Genomic DNA, 20,499 nt, shown 5'->3' with positions numbered 1-20,499 from the left:
GTAATTAATTGACTTTGACCTAATGATAAGTAATTGGTGTCGGATTTACATTTGAGATAATTTCTAATTGCCATTGTCCCAAATAACATTTCAATTTATTTACAAACCTATTAATTCTACCTCTAGGAATAGCCTCCTGTGTTTAAACTAAGCTCAAAGTCTAGGAGAGACTACCACTCTCATTCATAGGCCTTAAACCATCCTCAGTTTGTTGATGAACCTCTATTTAACTTCTTGATGATAACATCTTGGTCTTGAAGATAAAAAAAAGTTTTAGGATTATGGATCCATGATTTTGGGATATAACAATCTCAGATTAAATGAGATATTAAATTGCATATAACAAACAAGTATCAATAGTAAATACATATTAAATCTATAATGATAGATGAAGATGATGCAAAGACAATGAAATATTCATTATCACAATATTGTGCGATATATATAATGTGATATTCAAAGTTTTGATTTTTCTTACTTTAAACAACTATTTAATCATTAAAAATATGTTCAAAACATGTGATTAAAAATGGGACATGCTAGTGGTATTGAAGAAAACCATTGAAACTCAAGCTATGCTAGTATAGAATGATGACTAGCTTCCCATATTTTGTCTTAGGCATTCTCTATTGATCGATTTAATGATTTTGTAAGAAGTTTAAAAATATACTAATCAATAAATGCAATTGACTATGATGTAGTTATAATGACACTAAGTTCTTAGGACTTCAATGCAATAGGTTGCAATATAATGGATGTTCAAAGTGACCTAGGGCAATGATTAAGGTTTAATATTTATTGATGCAATAATTGATGTAGCGCAATAGATGGTTGATGCAACAAATATATCTAATGCCAAAAAACTAAGTAGTGAGTGCTAGTTGGTTCTTTTGACAAATGGGTGTAAAGGTTTTGTCTTAATTATGGATGGATAAAAATCAATTAAATGTGTTAGAATTACACTCAAGACCTTAAACTTGGTCAAGGTTACATGCATGATTTTGAAACTTACATAGGAAAAGCTATTCCCAAATATGCGTTTGTTCTCAATAAATATTATATGATATTTTAAAATGAAATCTTGAGTTGAGGTCAATGAGAGTCTCGAATTACACAAAATCATACATTAAAGAAACACATTTATGACATCCACACACATTGGTGTAAAATAAAGGGAAAAGGATAATTGAAATTGAAATTTGGATTGCAATTACATTTCTTCTTTAAAAATGATCTAAACACATATTATTTTAAAATATATTTGTAGTGATGAAATTTGCATGCCCATGTCCTTTCCCATTTAGTTTTGTTCCCATTTAGAGAGAATGCCTTAATATTTTCACATATCAACAAATGGCACGATCTTGTGCAAAGTTGGAAGCATTCTCCTAGCATTCAGCAATGCTATGTACATTGCACATTCACATGCATTTATTCATATCTTATCCACACCAACACATTCCCCCACACTAATTACATTTTTTCTCTACTTATGATCAAAGAATCATTTTGCACATAAACTTCACTAATTAGCCATTCAAGGTCATTTTTGTTGGTGTAGGGTCTACTTAGTGTTTGCAAATTCAACCCTTGAGTTTTCAATATGTTTCGTATGATTCAGTCAACTCTTGCCTATTCGACTAAGTGTCATGAACCAACACATGTTTTCATGAATTATTTCAATGTCTTATTATATAAATGCATTTATTTATATTCACACATTCTCTCACATTTAAACATCCCCTCTTATCCCAAAGAGCAATTCTTAGAAAAAAAACATTTAGAATTTGTGTTGCAAAACAAAACTACATCTACTTGATCATCTTAGAGCATTTACACAAGTGAAGCTTGCTATTTTTGATCCTTCACACAAGTTGTTTGAGGATCGACCTAGGAGAACATTTGTCCTAACAACATAGAGACAAACTCAACAAACTGAAGGGTAAGAGCATAAAATTAAGGAGATTAAATCCACGTGGCATAAAGATAGATTTATCCACACAAAAAGGTCTTGAGACACATGCTCTACTCTAGACAAAATGTAGATCTTTGTAAAAACTTTTTAGATTTCAAGATAAAAATACAAACATGAAAGACCCATCTTCAATCTTAAGACATCCAATATTTATTATCATATCAAAATTAGTTATCTTTCGAACCTCAAACAAAATAATTTTCATTTATAACATTTACTTTTTACACCTTAATATTTAATCTTTCAATTTTTCAATACCCCTAGAATGGTCAATTATTAATCTAAATTAATCTAAGCTTTATGTGCATGCATCCTAACCTGGATTGAGTCTAAACTTTTCCTTTAGAATATTATCAATTTTTTAATTGAAAGAATAAATGCGTTCGAAAAAAGTATAGAATTTCATAATTTGGTTGGAAGCAAAGCGGTCAGTGGCTTGTCTTCCACCATGGGGATTGAAATCGGAAATGCATATGTCAATTGAATGGATCTCGTCTAAGACGGCACTGGCATTTTCTTATATGTTGTGTGAATATTGGAGTGGATGGATGGAGCGAGGAAAGCCGTTGTCGAGGCCATTCATGCATCACCTACGCAGGCAGTCATTTATTTGAGCGGAGGCGCATCTCAGGTCAATAATTCCCCTCTCATTCCATTCGCTTATTGTAGTCCCAGGTAGATTGCAATGTTTATTCAATTTGCGTTTGCAGGCATTGGGATGGCTAATGAGTGTACCTGGAGCGTCGTCAACAGTTCTTGAGGCGGTGGTTCCTTATTCTCGCATGTCCATGGTCCAGTTGTTAGGAAAGGTACTATTTCCACTGCAAATGGAACTTCCCAGTAACATTTGCTTAGTCACTGAGTATCAATATGTAAGGGAACTAATCAGCTGTAGTTTGGAGCAACTTTAACAATCCGTCAGCCTAGATGCCATGACTTAGGCGTGTGTGAACTTGCAACCAGTCTTGTTTGTTGGGGTCTGCAAACCATTAACTTGGATGTGTTCTTTTGTCCAATTTCAATACTTCATCATTTCTATTAGGGATTGGAACTTGGAGATCCTCTTTGGAAGTCCCATGCATTTACGATTTGAGCTTTTTGTTTGATCATATTTACATTTCAATTTTTATGGGAGCTTTTTGTTTGATCATATTTACATTTCAATTTTTATGGGAATTGTTAACTCAATATAAATATTTCATTGTTTTGGCTTCACATCTCCTCTAAGATATGGCTCCTTTTGTAAATTACTCTTCTGGTCATTAAATTCTCATTATGTATTACTCATGTTGGGTTCATTTTCCGTTGCTTCCGTTCCGAAGTTTGGGACCCCTGTTTTCTTTGAAGCATTTCATTTTGATTTTGCTGCGTCTGAAATCTTTTCAAAACTTTAGTATATCTCGGTTTATCTGCATGCTACAGTCCAAAAGGAGTTTCAGAAATTTTTTTCTTCCTGTTGTATTCCTCAAATTTTCTTTGTCTCATTGTAGGCGAATTTGGCACTGGAAATTTAAATGATTTCATTAGACTCCCCGCACCTCATGTTTGAATTTGCCTTTCCTTTGGATTTGTCACCGTGTGATGCTGCGGTTGGATTAAAATGGTGAACACACACAAAGATAATTGATCAAACCATTATTGCACAGCAAGATATCACAGAATATTATATGCTAATTTCTGGATGATATTTTACATTGCAACAATTTCTCTATAAAATCCATGATATTGTTCAACCACCTAAACTTCCCAACAATTAACTTTTGTTTTATTATGAACTAACATTTACATGTTAATTTATTTATATGTGTCCAAGAAGAGAAAGGGAGGAGCAATTGCATCCTCAACAATTGACACACTGTGTTATTGTTAAAGACAAAATCCAGTCCTTAACTTAGGAGAATGCTAAGTGCAACAGAGGACTTCGGTATCAAAACTTGTCCAATCTGGTCATTGATTTGGAGGATCTCCAAGATTAAGCCTCAGGTTTATAGGCTACCATTGCCATAAAGGAAGCGGCAAATGAGGTCAGAAGAAGATTGAATTTGTTGTTTTAGTAATACACTCTACAAACGTGATTTTAGTTTTAATAATGAGTAAATTTGAGGCTGATATCTACAAGAGTATCCTTAAGAGTTATTATAGTGCACTTCTTGGAAATACTTACATGGTCAAATGTAGTAAATCATCTCTTGATTCCTTTAGGGTGAAAGTAGAGAAGCAATTTGAGTTGGCCGGTGTTGTAGCCCTAAGAGATAGTAATGGAAAAGTGTGTTTCTCAAGATGAATTTGGAATGGTGGCTAGCAGTTTTTTTGCCAGCTTGTAGATGTACGTGTAATGTATGGTCTTGTAGGGCAACGATAGTGGTGGATACCATCATACTTGCAGCCATTTGCATGGAAAGAATAGCAGTTTTTTGGAATTTGTGTGAGAGTTCATTCATCTTTTTCATTAAGAGTTGGAACTTGGATGTAATTAAGTCACAAGTAGGTTGACAACTAATCTTCAATGTAAATCAAGCTGATGCCGATTACCACTCATGCAGACCAATGTTTCTTATGGATGTATCCTTGTGGTGATTTATGCCAAACCCAAAATGGGGATGTCTTTAGCACGGCGACAAAATGTCCCCCTATTGTCTCTTTGAGTGCTTCCTATGGAGGTGGCCATCCCCAAGATGATCTTGCAATGCTAGGGTTGTTCCGCTCTATAGTGAGCATGTGGGGATAACAATTCCTCTATACACAAAGCATCTAGGGACATCAATTCCTCTTTATAGAGAATGTTTGGGGATGCTATACTATCCTCGAGACAACTAGTGATCCCTAGGCTTCCCTCCATAAAATAAACACTTATTTTAACAGATCTTACTTTTTCAAAAATTGAGTAACCTTAAACCTTAGACTAAAATTTAATTTAGGAGGTTGGGTTGTAAAGCACACACCTCTCTTAACTTTCTGATTTTTTTCTTTTTGAAATCTAGAAGGTTGATAATGAAAGCATTGAAGTAGCTACAGTCTAGATTTGAGGTTTTTTAAAACATTTTGCAAGCGTTTATCGGAAAATTAGTTTTTTCCATGAAGTTTGCTTCCAAGGCTGCAAAAAGACAAGTTTCTTGGAGATGTTTTCAGCAAAGTGAGTTCTAGACTTGGGTAAATAATTGTAGAATTTTCAATTTATTTTGATTTGGTTTTGAGTAAGTTATATGAAAATTGTTTTGGTGGTATCATGGCAGGGGTTTCAACAACAGGCAAAGGAAATAATCTAGTCACACTTGAAAGTCTTTTGACAAAGGTGATCCAATATTACAAGAGATGGTCCAAAGATGTTGGAGTTGCAATCACCAAGAGTAAGGATGAAATCTTGTTGATAATGGTAGTAGAGATGGAAGGGACACAAGAAAATATTGATGCAATAATAAAAAAAATTGCTTCTCTCAAGAGTTCTAAAGATTCCTAGCAGTCAGATTCACGACATAGGACTTGGGATCTAAGTTTGTCTAAAGGATATGAAGTTTCTTGGCTTGACTTCAATCTATAGTAGGATCATAACCTAAATAATTCTATGGACGGATCTAGTCACTTCACACCAAAGATGGATATGTAAGTTTGATGGCAAGAATCCAACTAATTGGCTTTGCCAAATGGAGCAGTTCTTTGATCTTCATCATGTTCCATGTCAACATAAGGTTGCAGTGCATCATTATATTTGGAACTGAATTAATTCATTTGTATCATTAGCTATGCGATGAGAAGAAAAAGAAAGGACGTGTTGTCACATGGTCTGTTTTCCAAGAGGTACTATGGTTCATTATGGCAATTGTTTTATGGATAACTACTTCAGCTAGATCACCAAATGAAAACAAATAGCTACCGTGAAGGACTAAACTCAAGAATTCTAGACCTTGTCTTAATGGTGGAGCATATTCAAATCCAACTTCTATCTTGTATTCAACGATTATGGCAAGGAAAGTGGTTTTGACCAACAAAAGGGAGGAATTCCTCAACAATAGAGATTTGAGTACTTTGGTAATGTCATTTCATCCACCCGCTAGGTTGTTACTTCAACAAATTGAAGAAAAAGGGCAGATTAAATATCTTTTAATTGCGAGAGAAAATATAGTCGAGAATATAAATGTGCTGAAACTAAGTTGTTCTACATTAAGAGTGCCCATAAAGAAGAAAAGGGATGAAGAAGATGCATTTGTGGTTATTGAGGAGTCATAAGATCCTCTACACTCTTGCAATGAATATTCTGGTATGAGCTCCCCACAAATCCTCAAGAGATGGTGGGTTTTCTAAAACAATAGAAGATGACTTTATTGATTGATTAAGGAAGCACTCACAACTTCATTAACAATAAGTTGGTGACATAATTGAATTGTTTCATCTACTTAACTCCAAAATATTAGGCCATGGTTGGAGATGGTGGTAAAATTAGTTGTATAAGTAAATGCCTTAGTATTAAAGTCACCATAGGATATTACATGCTAAATTGCATTATGTTGGCAATGCCTATGGCTAGAGTAGACATTGTTTTGGGAGTTAATGGTTCACTACCTTGGGAATGATTGAGATGAACTTCTAGGGTCTAAATAAGGTTGTGGCATATTTATTTTCATTAGAAGTGAAATAGTCAAAGTTTGGAGCAATGGAAGAACATGTTCAACACTAGCAAGTACATGCTAGTTTGAAGTAGAACTTGGCCATAAGACATAAAAAAAGGAAGCATCAAGCAAATTAGCACCGTAGTGAAAGGATTTTTAAGTAGGAGATTATGTATTTGTATGGTTACAGTTGTATAAGTAGATGTCATTGAAACATTAGAAGAAGGGTAAGAAGCTTTCATCCAAGTATTATGGCCCTTATCAAGTTTTATAAAAGATTGGTAGTGTAGCATACAAATTGGAGTTACCTAAGTCAACAAATGCATCTATTATTTTGTGTTTTTTGCTTGAAGGTCATCTCATTGGAAAAATAATTTCAACCTTGATAGAGTTAGCAAGGTTTGATGAGGCAAAATTATTTTGGAACTTGATGAAATTGTTCAAACACCCATTAAGAGGTTGAGGACATGGATGATTAAAGAGTATCAAATCAAGTGGAAGAATATGGCTAGTGAAGATGTGATATGGAAAGATAAAGTGTTCTTGTAGAAGCATCTAGGGATCATCAACATTGATTTTAAGGGGAGGGGCATGCTACACCCTTAACTTATAGGTAGGTTGTTGAATCATCACACTTATTTGCTGATTTTGGGTATGAAACATCCTAGAGTTGGAATCAACCCTAAAACACTTGCAGAATCGTCCAGGGTTTGATATTTTTCGCACCAAAACAGTTTTGCCAAACACTTTACGAACCTGCGTGATTCCAGGTTTTTCATAACAATTATAGGGCAATTCCGAGCGTCAGCTGTTTTTTTGAAAACAAAAAAATCCCTAAAAAGAAACAATTAATAGATGCATTTGGTAGTTTTCGTTTTTTAAATGTCAAGAATATGCCAAATGGGGATGAATGTGAATAAAGATGCATGCAAACAAGGAGGGTTTTTAGTTTTCGTTTAAACAAAGCTAAATATTTTGCATAGTTAAACCTAACCAACAACGAATCTTCTTATGCTTCTGCCATGAACTACAAATATTTATTTTAATGCCCCGATAGAGAAAATAGTTAAGAAAGTATGAATATATAGTATTAAACACATATTTATAAAGTATAATATATTTAATATAAATAAAATTATATACGTATCAATATATTATTAAATTAAAATATAATGATATACATGAATATATAAAATTCAAGTATTATATATTATTTTATTCAATAGAATATTAATATATTTAATATTATTATAGTAATTATCTATATTTACATATAATTATATTTAATAATATAATATATTTAGCTTTACTATTTTTATTCTAAGTTGCTGGTCCCGATTCGGGCTTGGGTTCGGGTTTGGCAAATTTTTTTTTTGGGTTCTAGGTTCGTTTTGGGCTCGTTAGTACAACAACATATAAAAAATAAAAATATATACATATATGCAACGGTATTTAAGTTCAAAATACACCACTATGCTAAAAGTCAAATAACATAGCAAAACAGTAAATACACCACCATATTAATGTTTTAGTTCAAAAATAATAATGTCAGGCTACAACAATCAGCCATCACTGATCAATTTTCATATGGGTCATCAAAAATTGTAAAAGTATTGTAATTTCCAATTTGATGAACAGGTTATATGCAGGATGGTGTATTTTAATTTTGATATTATGGCTATGACACTAATATTGCTATCTTTCTTTTACTGCAGGTTAGGAGAATGAACATGTATCGATTTCAATGTCATCTCCTTTGGTTTGAATGATGTATAAGTAGAAGGATGACCACGATCAAGTGGCACCTTGATCGGACATGTCTTTTAGACATGTCCGACCAAGATGTCACTTGGTTGTGACCCTTACTTATCTTTAACTGATCCATAACTAATCGGTGCTTCAAACATTAATGTATCGGTATAGTGATAACAGTGCTTATACCCGATAATGAATCGAAAGACATGTCCGACCAAGATGTCACTTGGTTGTGACCCTTACTTATCTTTAACTGATCCATAACTAATTGGTGCTTCAAACATTAATGTATCGGTATAGTGATAACAGTGCTTATACCCGATAATGAATCGTTTAATGCTTATGAACATATCCGATGATGAATCGGTATTATGAATCAGTTAATGCTTATGAACATACCCGATGGTGAATCGGTATCATGAATCGGTTAATGCTTATGAACACATCCGATCATGAATTGGTATTTGTTTAATTGTTTCAGATAAAACATACCCGATAATGAATCGGTATCAAAGCATATAATATAAAGTAAATAGTAACAATTACAGTTAGCATTATATGCTATCGGGTTAATACCCCGATAGCATATTAATGCTGATTCATATATGAATCGACATTAGTATGCTATCAGGTTAGTAGCCCGATAGCCCTTTAGATTGATGCTTAACATAGTTAAGTAGATCGTCAATCTAATCCATCATTATCCAATATCAATAGCATAATTATGATCAATGTTATAGTCTGATAAACATAAAGCATGAATAAGTAAACTAATAACAGAGTAGAGAGTTAGGAGAGTCTTATCTTGCAGAAGCTACTAATGCATTAACAAAAATATCATCATCATCTTCCATATGCTATGGTAGATTAGAACCACAAATAGTGGCACTGGCACTGGCAATAGCATTGACAACGGTACTAGCATAGCCAATCTCATGATTAGTAGGTAGCTCATGGTCATCAATGTCATCAAAACTAAGTGCATCAAGGCAGGCAATTGACTCATCCAAATTGGCATGTTCTGGATCAATATCCCATTGCTTTTACCTTTTTAGTGTTTCAAGTCATCAAATTAGGGTTGGGAGGGTTGAATATGCTTTTTTGGCATTAAAAAACGATTTTAGAAAGTCAAAATTTTTCACTTTAGCATCGAGTTCTTCCGGGTTCTGCAAAATCCTCCAAAATTCTTCCTGGGTTCTTCTGGGTCCGGTAGGGAAGAACCCATAGGGCATTTGCAGGACCCTGTCCGGATCCAAGGAGGATTGACCCAGGACCAGGACCCGGGGGTTAGAGGCAAGGAACCCGATAACTTAGTTTTTATTCAATCATATAAAAAAAATATTAAAAATAAATTCAAAATTATATAATATTTAATAAATTATACAATTTTCACATATCTGCTTAAAAACAATGTAAAGTTGAAGTATTATATATTATTTATTCAATAGAATAGCAATATATTAATATTATTATAATAATAGTAAATATATCTAGTCTATATATATTTAAATATAATTAAATTTAAATATGTATAATTATATTTAATTTAACTATTTTTTTTTGCTCGGTAATAATTGTGATTTTATTGCTCAAAATAAAGTAAGCACATAAGTCTAAAGCTCAATAACCACCAACCACCAAATCAAAATTGCTTGTACGACATACACCCAAACCACCCCGACCACAAAACAAGTTCATCTACAGTAATAGTCATGTTCATCTACAAAAGTTACCATACCCAAAAAAACCCCATCACCCATTCATCTACAGGATTAGCCATACCCAAAACAACCGTCACATCCCATGAACAACAAAACCAAAGAGATGCGGGCTAAACCGTAGAGTTCAGAAGTAATAAAAACCATACATAGAACTAGACATTTCACACCTCAAAATGCGGGTTATGAAAAAAGGAAATTGGCAATTGTTTCATCCCCTGCGAGAGGAGCTCGCCACACCACCGGAACTGGAGCCAACCTTTGCCTTCCGCGAACGAAGAACACGCCTTCCAGCTTCCGCCTCCTCTGCCTTCGCTTGCTCGATCACCACTTCCAGCTCCTTGATCTCAATCAACAGCTTCAGAGCTTCCCAACCCCGCCGAGCCTCCAACCTACGGTGGTATTTACATTGCCCTCGTGCTCATCTCAGAAACGGTATGATGACCTCCTTTATACCTTCACCTTCGTGCTTAACTCCTTCCCCAATGTTGAAGCCAATGCTTGGGACTGCCCATTTGAGCAATGAGTCCAATTCATCCAGATAATCAATAGGAACCAGGGCCTCCATCACATGTTTTACCGTCCCAGTATTGTCACCACTCTCCAAACCCCAAGCCATCACTAACAAATAAACATCCATTCTGGTCATATAACGGTGCTTGATTCCCTCAAAAGCACTACCCACAATCAGATGGGTACCAGATATTCATCCCAGAAGTTAAAAAAACTCTTCACCCTATGTGCAATCAACTCCCCATGAAATGAGCACAGTTCTTTCTATGTCTTGAGAGTGAAATTTGCTTCCATCTCTCACCCCAACACAAAAAATCACCACCACCACCTCTCTGCAAGTCCACCACCACACTCGAAATGCTCTTCAAACCCTTCACTCTCGTTTCCTGCTTTGTTTGCGCATTAATTTGAATGAAGCGAGTGGATGTAACTCCCTTTAACCTCGGCTTGCACTCCCTCTAAAAGACTCCGAGCATCATTAAAACAGCGCCGCCTTCCATACCATCCATCAACCGCTTTCGTACTCTTCAAATATTCGGGGATCTCAAAGTTGCTTTCAACTGACATCACCACCTTGTCAGTTATTCTTCAAAATTTAAATGTCTCATGTCTTCAATTTTAACTTCACCAATTACATTAAAACTCAACGCCCATTTTGATAAGACATCTGCTTCTATGTTACCCATCCTTTTAATATGGCTAATTCTAAAATCTTCGAATTTATTTAAATCTTCCACAATATTGAGTATAGAGTTTTGTAGATGCCACGCATCAATCAATCCCTTTATAATTGCCTGTATGATCTCCAGCGAATCTCCTTCAAGATGTAATTTCTTCACCCCCCATTTGCCGACAAAATCTTACTGTCATCAATGCCGCAGTTACTTCCACTACATTATTTGTCCCTGATTCAAGTTTTTTTGCCCCCAGAAACAAAACCTCTCCATTCCAATCCCTTACAATGAATCCTGCCCCTGACGGTCCTGGATTACCCTTTGAGGTACCATTAAAATTTGCTTTCACCCAACCTTCTGAAGGCTTTTCCCACACCACCTTAAGCTGCAAAAAGGAACTGGATTGAACCCAGCCAAGCCCATTAATGGGCTTAATTTAACTATTTTACTTCAATCATATAAATAAAATATTAAAAATAAATTTTAAATTATATAATATTTAAATATACTAATTAATTAATTAATTATATATAATTAAATATTATATATATACGTGTGTGTGTTGATGTACCCAAAACGTATGTTGTACCGACGTATCCGTACCCATCCATGTGCCTGATTCGGCAACTTAGACTTATAGTATGCATAGGGATACGAGTAGTGAACTTATGGCTAGCATAACCTTTAATTAAGTATACTATCATTTCGTTAGTTTCATATAGGCAGCTATAGTCTCCATGGCTATATATCCTGCACTCGAATATTCTTGAATATTTGCAATTATCAGAAACAATCATGCATGCTCTGATATATTTTTTTTTGACGGGTATGCATGCTTTGATATTTACTGGAATATGCCTATCAAAATTCCTCAATAAACTTGCAAATTTCTCAATGTGAGCTCACGGACATTTTTGTCAAACTGATTGGAAATCATAAATTAATCAGTAAATCTGATTCTAGGAATTTAGAACAGCTGCAACAATCATTATTGACTACAAGAATCACAAATAGTTGCCAGACTTGTAGATAGTCATTTACATATCAACAAACACTTTGCATTCATACTTTCAATGTCTGATAAGATTTTATTAGCCATATACACAACAGGAAAAACAATTTGCTAACCTCAAATAGGAGCTGGTTGTTGATTAACATTCCTTGAAGTCTCCTCATATAATGTTCATATTATAAAAAGTTTCAGATATTACATATATTACTGCAGCTGGTAATATATCAGATTTGCTGTAAGTACTTAGGGGTGTCAAATACCATGAATCTCCAAGATAAATCTCTGTCACAAACCAATGTCGAAACCTGGACTGCTATAATGTGTTTTTTGTGCATATATGAACAACACTCTGTATCAAATTCCAACTAAAATAATCTGAAAATGGATTGCTGCCTTATGATAGTCACACATTCCCTTTTTGAACTCCTTATAACTGCAATAAATTTTCTAGACTTCAATACAGGGTTGTGGCTGGGTAAATAGTCTCTAATCTCCCTACAAGACAAAGGTGAGTTTCCTCCCTCTACTTGCAACGCCTCCTTAATACTAAATGATAATACCCTCAGGTTGGTGGCAGACTTTGGAGTCAAAAAATCATTCAAATTTGCATTGATTACCTTTTCCTTCAAGTGCTTGACCATTTCCTTGGTATGGCAGGCATCAATAATATTAAATAAAGTTATCACTATAAATTATGACATAAATCTGATCACCCTCACTTTGGTTTCAGCTCAAACATTTAACCTTAAAACAAAATCAAATCTGGAAATATATCTCTTTTTCAGCTCAAACATTTAACCTTAAAACAAAATCAAATCTGGAAATATATCTCTTTTTCAGCTCAAACATTTAGCCTTAAAATAATTTGCACAATTGTGAACCTTGTTTGACTCCACCTTTGTATTGGTTAGAGAAGATCTTTCACTCCTGAAACCAATCTTCACCTTAGGGTTTTTTCATCCTAGGGCTGTTGTTGAACAAACTTGTTTAACTTTCCCAGCTGGGTTTTCAAGAAAATAACAAATATCTAGAATAACAAGAATGAGGAAATGACTCCTCTCAATCTCCTTTTATAACTCCTTTTTGGGATCTTGCTAGAAGTTATATTTGATAAAAATATAATAACTTTCTAAAGAAATAATATTTTCCCTCCTTATTGTTCGTTGAAAATTTTGTACACCTGGGGGATGTGCAAAATTGTGGTTTCAGCCATAGTGTGTGAGTATGATACTCTCCTAATTTAGGGAAGGCCCCCCCTATCTACAAACTAAACTAATCTAATATGGGTGAGACAATAGTCTTTCTTTTTCTTTCAAGAAAAACTATACTCTTTTCTCTTCATAGAAAAGTAATAGCAATTGGAAATAAATAACAACAAGTATAGAAATGAGACTTTTTTGTAGGATTTTTGAACATAAAGGGAAACAAAGTTTCCATGAAAGCACAAAGACCTCCGTCACTTCCTTGGGACGGGAAAACAAAAATGAAAGCACAAAGTCTTCAACACTTCTACTGTCTTATTAACCTTCTCAAAATGATAACAATGTACAACACACAACGGCTCAAAGTCTGTCTATATGATTCACCTCACCTTACATGCACAAGTCTTAAAAATAAAAGCAACACAAAGTCTACAAGTTATCTTCTTACTTGAGCTTTCCACACTAGCTTCAAATATGATAAGCAGCTCAAATTCTGCAAGACCAAATCTGAAAACCTAACATATAACTATAAATATAATTAGCAGCTCAAAGTCTGCAAGATTGAATTTAAATCCCTCTTGAACAATAGAACAAAAATCACAATCAACTCCAGAAAATGTCGTCACATAACAACTTGAATTGGCACAAAGTCTCAACACAACTTGCCTCTTTATTGAAAGCAATCTGATTTACATCTAAGCTCAAAGTCTTAGAGCGCACATACAAATTGATAGAATTTTGTTGCATTGCCAAAATATATCAATTACAATAGATCCCCTCAAGTATTTATAAGAAAGGAGCCTTGAGTAAAAGGTGGGAGGATCCTAACTAACTTGAGAAATTCTCTCAACCACCATGACTTATTCTAACTACACTCCTAATCTAACTCAACTTGTAGTTGCCTTACATGTAATTACATTCTTACAAAAGTGCAAGTGAAAGTGACACTTGCAATTACAAATTTGACATTACATGTAATTTGTCAAAACAAAATTACAAATGCATAATTGAGATTATTCTGTGTCCGAAGACACGACTCTAACTACATCATCCTTTGTCTGTGATGATCTTCATGCTGCTTCAGGATGCTAGAACTTGAAGTATTCTGAATTGGTGAAGACATCTTGAACTGGAAACGGGAATTTGCATCTTTAATGATCTTTGTGTCCTTGGCCAACGAACTTCAACCTTATCTTCTTTCTTGGGGTAGTACTAGCTTTTCAAGAGGGAAGTCTTTTGCAAGGTTGAAGTAAGAAGCCTATCTCTGTCTTGAAAGCATTCTATAATTTGCATCCATGAATTGTTGTTGTATCTCTTCTTTGTATCATCCTCCAATCTTGAAATCTGCTTGCAAAATAAGGCCCATGCCTTAATTTACTGATTTGGTAGGTCATGTGTGCAAACAAGACTGACATGGGAAGAGATAAATTGATGCAAAAAAGGGCTCACAAGTGAATTTCGGGTTCTGGAAGCTGCATTACATGTGTGGAAAAACAAGAGCATTGACTTGTAATTGCGGAGAACAAACATGCACATTCATATGTGTAATGGATAACTACAAGTTTGCACTTGTAATTGGACTTTTAAGACCATTTTCAAGTGTTTTTGAGTGCATTTTGGAACAATTTTGGGTTCTGGATGGCTGACTGAAGTGAAGACACAACTGCAATCGGGTTTTAAAATTCCCACTACAAGTAGACTTTAAGTGGGAAAAATAAATGAAGGTGAAATGAATGGATGAAATGGGGTTTTGACATGAGGGTAAAATGGAAAGAATGATACCAACCGGTAATTGCAAACTTGAAAAATGGGAAAAACTCTTGTATGCAATCAGATTTGTAAAACTTGAAATCAAATGAATGGGAAAAATCTGAAAGAGGGGGAAATCATGCAAATTTACAAATTACATTCAAAGAACTTATCCATTTGAGAAGATCACTTAGAAACCCGAATCCTTGCTTGGTCAAAGGCCCTAGACCAAAACAAATGAGCTTGGGAAGAACTGAAATGCTCCATAAATAGACATGTTGAAAACCCTTGGCAGCTAAAAATGGATTTTGATTCAACCTCCTCCTTCAAAAACAACATTCAAAGCTAAAAATGGATTTTGATTCAACCTCCTCCTTCAAAAACAACATTCAAAGAGGAAGAAAATTGGGTCAATACGCCTAGCAAACCACATATGAAAGCAAGGAAACCAAAAACGCCTCCTTTAATGTTGTAAATACGGATTGATAGGGTGCCAAAAACGTGGCAAAAAGGGCCACAACTTGCTGTTTCAAAACGCCTAAGAAAGGGCAAAAATGTGGCAAGAAAATCACCAAAAATGGAAGCAAAAACTCCCACGCCTCTTCCCCTCAACACTTGGCACCATCAAATCCAGATTCAAAAAGCAAAAGAAATGTATTCAAATTCGAACTTCTTGGGAAAAACTCAGGTCAAGTTCTTGGAGAGAAGGAACAAGTTTAAAATGCTTGCAAAAAACATGTAATCGGGTTTTAAAAACCCTTTTACAAGTTTTAATTGTTTCACTTTTTCAACTCCTAAGGCAAATTCGGGTTTTAGGGAAGAAATGAAAGAGCAAAACAACTTGTAATAGGGAAATAAAATCCCCATTACAAGTTTTAAAAAAACACAACTTAAAAGAAATAAAAACTTAAAAACTTGTAATAGGGAAATAAAACTCCCATTACGAGTAAAAATAAAACATAAAAGACTTAAAAAACTCAAAAAGACTTGTAATAGGGAAATAAAATCCATTTCCCTATTACAACTAAAAGCAACATATAAAAACTTGTAATAGGGAATTATTACAACTAAAAATCACTTAAGTAGGAACTTTTAAATGAAATTACAAGTTCTTATTAAACTTATAATTTTAAATTCACTTGCAATTTGTCCAACAAGTTCCTACAATGACTTAAAAGACATAAAAAGCAAGGGGGAAATAAAAAGTAAGTTACAAGTGACAAGTCTTAAATAAAGTGCACTTGTAATTGTTTTAAAATTTCCCTACAACACTAAAACAAGAGAAAAATAAAACTTGCAATCAAAGGAAAATTTCCCACCTGTAATCAAGAAGAAAAAACCCGAAATTGAAGTAAAAACATAGCAAACGAGCTCGAAATGCGATGAAATTTGAAACGTGAATAGAGGATAGACCGAAGATCAGTGCAGTTCACCAAGAAGAATTTTTTCCTCGAGAAGCGTGCCTTAAGAGTAAAATCTTCAACCTACAGTGACTGTTCTGAAACCCGAAATTGCACAACAGGCTAGGAAAAAGAAGGCCAAAACTCACCAAAATTTGGACAATGATGGCAAAGACACCCCCCCAATGATTTGACACTAACAAATTTGAGTTTTGCACCTCGTAAAACATGCCTTGGAGACAAAAATGACACATTTTGAGCAAAAATTTGTAGGGGTTGTCACGTTTTTGAAAATCGAAAAATGAGGACAACACTTATAATAACGTGTCTTACTTAAATTTATTTTTGAACCATATGAGTCACTTTATAATTATTCATTATATTTCTGTACAACCACCAAGTTGTGGAAAATACTAAAAGGTCCAAATTTGAATTATGAGTAGGCCAAAGTAACCCTTAATTCTCAAAATATCAAAGTTTATGAAAATTGGTGCTTTCTTGTTGGGAGTTTCCATTTTTGTCTTCCAAGCTTGGTGTCATGAAGTTTTTTATGGTTTACAGTTGCAAACCTTGTTTGAGAACCCCAAACCTTAAACCTTAAACCCTAGGCATGTGCTCATTTTTGTATTCGAAGCCTTGTTATAATTTTTAATTGACTATCTATACCAGGTTTTCAGTCATTTTGTCATAAATTGAGCTTGCTAGAACCTCGTGGTGACTGGCCTCCTTGGTTAGCTTTGCTGGCTCACCCAAAGCCCCAACCTTTGTATTTAAAAACTCCACAAGTCTTTGCATGTGGACAATTCTAATCTTTGCACTAATGCGCAGTTGTCGTTATCGAACAACTTGCTTGATCCCCTCTCTTCTTTCATGCTTTTATGACTAACTTATGTTCCGTGCAGATCATATAGGATCAATGACCCATGCTCATGTGCGCTTGCGTGATTAGTTCAAAGTTGTATCTTTGCCTATCTCCGTAGTGGCGTGGTCAATAAGTCAAAGGGAATTTGTGGTGTGTGCTTCTTCATCTGCATCAACAACTTAGATCTTCGCACAGTTGTGCGGCTAAACAAACATGCTTGTTGGAGCTAACTCCGTGATGCCAAAGTCAACAAGTCAATGGGCCCTACACCCCACGCATTTGATATATGATCTATGACTGAGATTCATGCGCGATTGCGCAATTGGTTATAAGTGCTCGTTCAGGGTATCTGTACACTAGCGCATGGCAGTTGGCCAACCGTCAGCAATAATAATGTGACGTGTTCTAATTTCATTGGCTATCGATTATAATAGTTCAATTGCACTTAAATGCTCAAACGTTCAAATTTGAATGGCAATGGCTAGTTCACGCTAGCATGGTGATTATGTGCAAGCACTTATGCACCCAATTGCACCGTTATAAGCCAAATTCGTGTCCAATCAATCTATATGAATCTGTGAATGGTCCCTCTTTACTGTAAGTCATTTCCTGCACTTGTTGACCAAAATTTTCCAGAAGCACTGAATAGAAAATTTCATGGATTGTGGAAATCTATTTGCACTAAGATCAAAATTATCTGAGTTAGGGCTGTTTTCTGCATGAACAAGGCTATATATTAGTGATATTTGTAAAACTTTGGTTTCAATTCCTGCAGTCTATTATTTTGATTGTTTGTTTCAACCTTCCTCACCATAATTGAGCCCATCAGAGCACCTCTAGGGTCTAATTAAGAACCAATTCTAAAATTCTAGTACAACTAGTTGCTTTCTGGTAAACCCTAGTTGTAAAAATTCCATTATGGCTGAGACTTCTCCTTCCCAGTCCAAGGGGAAATATATTGAAGAGATAATAGCCCAACTTCTAGGGTCTTCTGAAGCTCAAAAGAGAGCTAGAGTTGGTAGTCGACTGGAGGATTTCCTTGTAGATTCTATTGCAAGTTGCAGAGATGCAATTATAGAGCCACGGGGTTTCTAGTTATGGAGGAGGTGTTATAATAATGAGGAAAACATCCCAGTCAAAAACATTTGGGATTTAAATCTAAGGAGGCTAGTTGTTCCCAATGTATTTGTCAATGTTGATCTCATAAGGGCTATAGCAAAGAGATATAACGAGGGTACCAGGGAAATACTAGCTCATGATGGAGGGAGATTGGCTATCATAAACAAGAAGACTATTGAAGATACCTTAATGCTTGATATAAGTATGAATTAGCCAATTGATGAAGGTGAGTTGGCCAAAGAATTCAAGGCCTTATTTTAGAGCTCTTATGTGATCTTATTTTTTAGGGAAGAAGAGAGAGTCATGTAAATAATGGTCATTATCTGTAAGTCCGTAAGCATAAGTATGAAAGGTCTTTTTCTTAAGGTGTCTGCATGTGTGTTCATGAGTATAGTTAAATTTTGAAACAAATGTAATATCAAATCATCTTAAAATCAAAAGCTAATGATTCTCAAGCTGTCTCCAACATTTGTGTCTAGATTGTTATGAAATCACTGGTCAAGGACCTTTTGATTTTGTCTCTGCACTGTGTTGCCTATGTGTGTCTGATTTCTGATTTCTCTAAAGTAGGGGGTTAAATTCTTAAATCATGCACAGGGATTCTGTGAGATGCTAATTTGGATCACAAGTATAGCTTGTTTTTCATTATCATAGCTTGGTTGTTACAAGGTATCAATCATGGAGAACATGTATGTTTCTGCTTAAAATACTGCAATTGTTTCACTGCTTTTGCTTTATTCATGATTCTATCTGTCCTAGGATAGGCACCGATCATGCCTTCTTGCTTTACAACTTCAGTATACCTTTAAAATAAAAAAACCAAAAGATTTTCCTTTCATGTTGTTCAGTTTAAGGTTTGCTTTAATTCTAAATTTTAGGGTTAGAATTATCTGTTCTCAAAGCATCCAATGTCGCTGAATCAAGGGATATAGCCAAATCCAGTTGAAACCATACATCCATTTGATTTCCTCATGTTGAGAACATATCTGTTGCAATACCCACTTGAAAAGGAATTAGGATTATAAGGGTATCGATATAGGTCTACCCACCTAGGTCTAATAGAGCCTAAAATGCAGAGGATTGTGATTAGCACCTTATCCCTAATCAAATCCTATTAAGTTGGCCACTGATCCAAGTCCCTGTTGATTAAAATAGGCTACTTTATAGGGGTTACTTGGGCAATCAGTTAGGGAACCGACACTTTCCAAAAATAGCAAACTTTTCTAAGAAGTGTGGAGAGCTCTGAAAGTGTTGAAAGTGCATTTAAAATGTATGGTTGGATTCATCTTGATTATTTGAGCTCACTGCCACTGTTAAAATTCCTTTGCGATAAAGTTGACGTTCTCAAAGAATCTTGGAACTTTCTAGGAATGTTGGAATGGACCAAAAAGGGGACATTATAGTCCTTCCTTCCCGAAATGGCTTGTCCTCGAGCATTGCCAACTCAATCATCGATTAATCTTGGTTAAATCTAATGTGATTCTAGGATCCCAAATCAATCTTAGGAATACTACACCATCTATCGCTGCACCGCTTTGAGTAAAACTAGAATATCGATGTAAACTTTTATCTAGCAATGCCATTGTGTTCGATGAAATCTTTTATCTATGCCACTCTTATGTGTCATTAGAAACATTGCCAAATATTTTTCATGTGGGCTGAAAGTAAAAAGATGAGGATACCTCACCATGCCACCAATGTGGTTTTTCCACTTTGAATCTAGCAATGTTAGCAAACCTTTTAAATATTTCTTTTTGACTTGAAGACAAATGATATTCTCTAGTGTAAGCATAACGGGATCTTCACTTTCAGTTTTCTTTTCGTAAGTTGCCCTGCAAACTTCTTGAATAGTTGGCATGATAGTATTGTAGTCAAGCAATGAATACCAAAATATTTCATTTGCTTGCTCCATTTTG

The 20,499-nt window shown here is 34.9% G+C and overlaps 1 protein-coding gene across 1 annotated transcript in view; it reads left to right on the top strand.

Annotated features, from left to right (window-relative positions):
• Positions 1-2,374: 2,374 nt before the first annotated feature.
• Positions 2,375-20,499, top strand: part of LOC131064785 (uncharacterized) — a 160,949-nt gene continuing 142,824 nt past the window's right edge. Inside the window, exons 1-2 of the mRNA XM_057999059.2 lie at positions 2,375-2,606; positions 2,686-2,784. Of these exons, the coding sequence (XP_057855042.2) occupies positions 2,520-2,606; positions 2,686-2,784 (186 nt within the window). The 5' untranslated portion in view covers positions 2,375-2,519. The remainder of the gene's footprint in view (positions 2,607-2,685; positions 2,785-20,499) is intronic.

This window comes from Cryptomeria japonica, chromosome 1 (genome assembly GCF_030272615.1).
Source record: "Cryptomeria japonica chromosome 1, Sugi_1.0, whole genome shotgun sequence".
Taxonomy (NCBI): Eukaryota; Viridiplantae; Streptophyta; class Pinopsida; order Cupressales; family Cupressaceae; genus Cryptomeria; species Cryptomeria japonica.
Note: the sequence above shows the minus strand (reverse complement) of the source record. Positions and strands in the feature narration are given on the sequence as shown.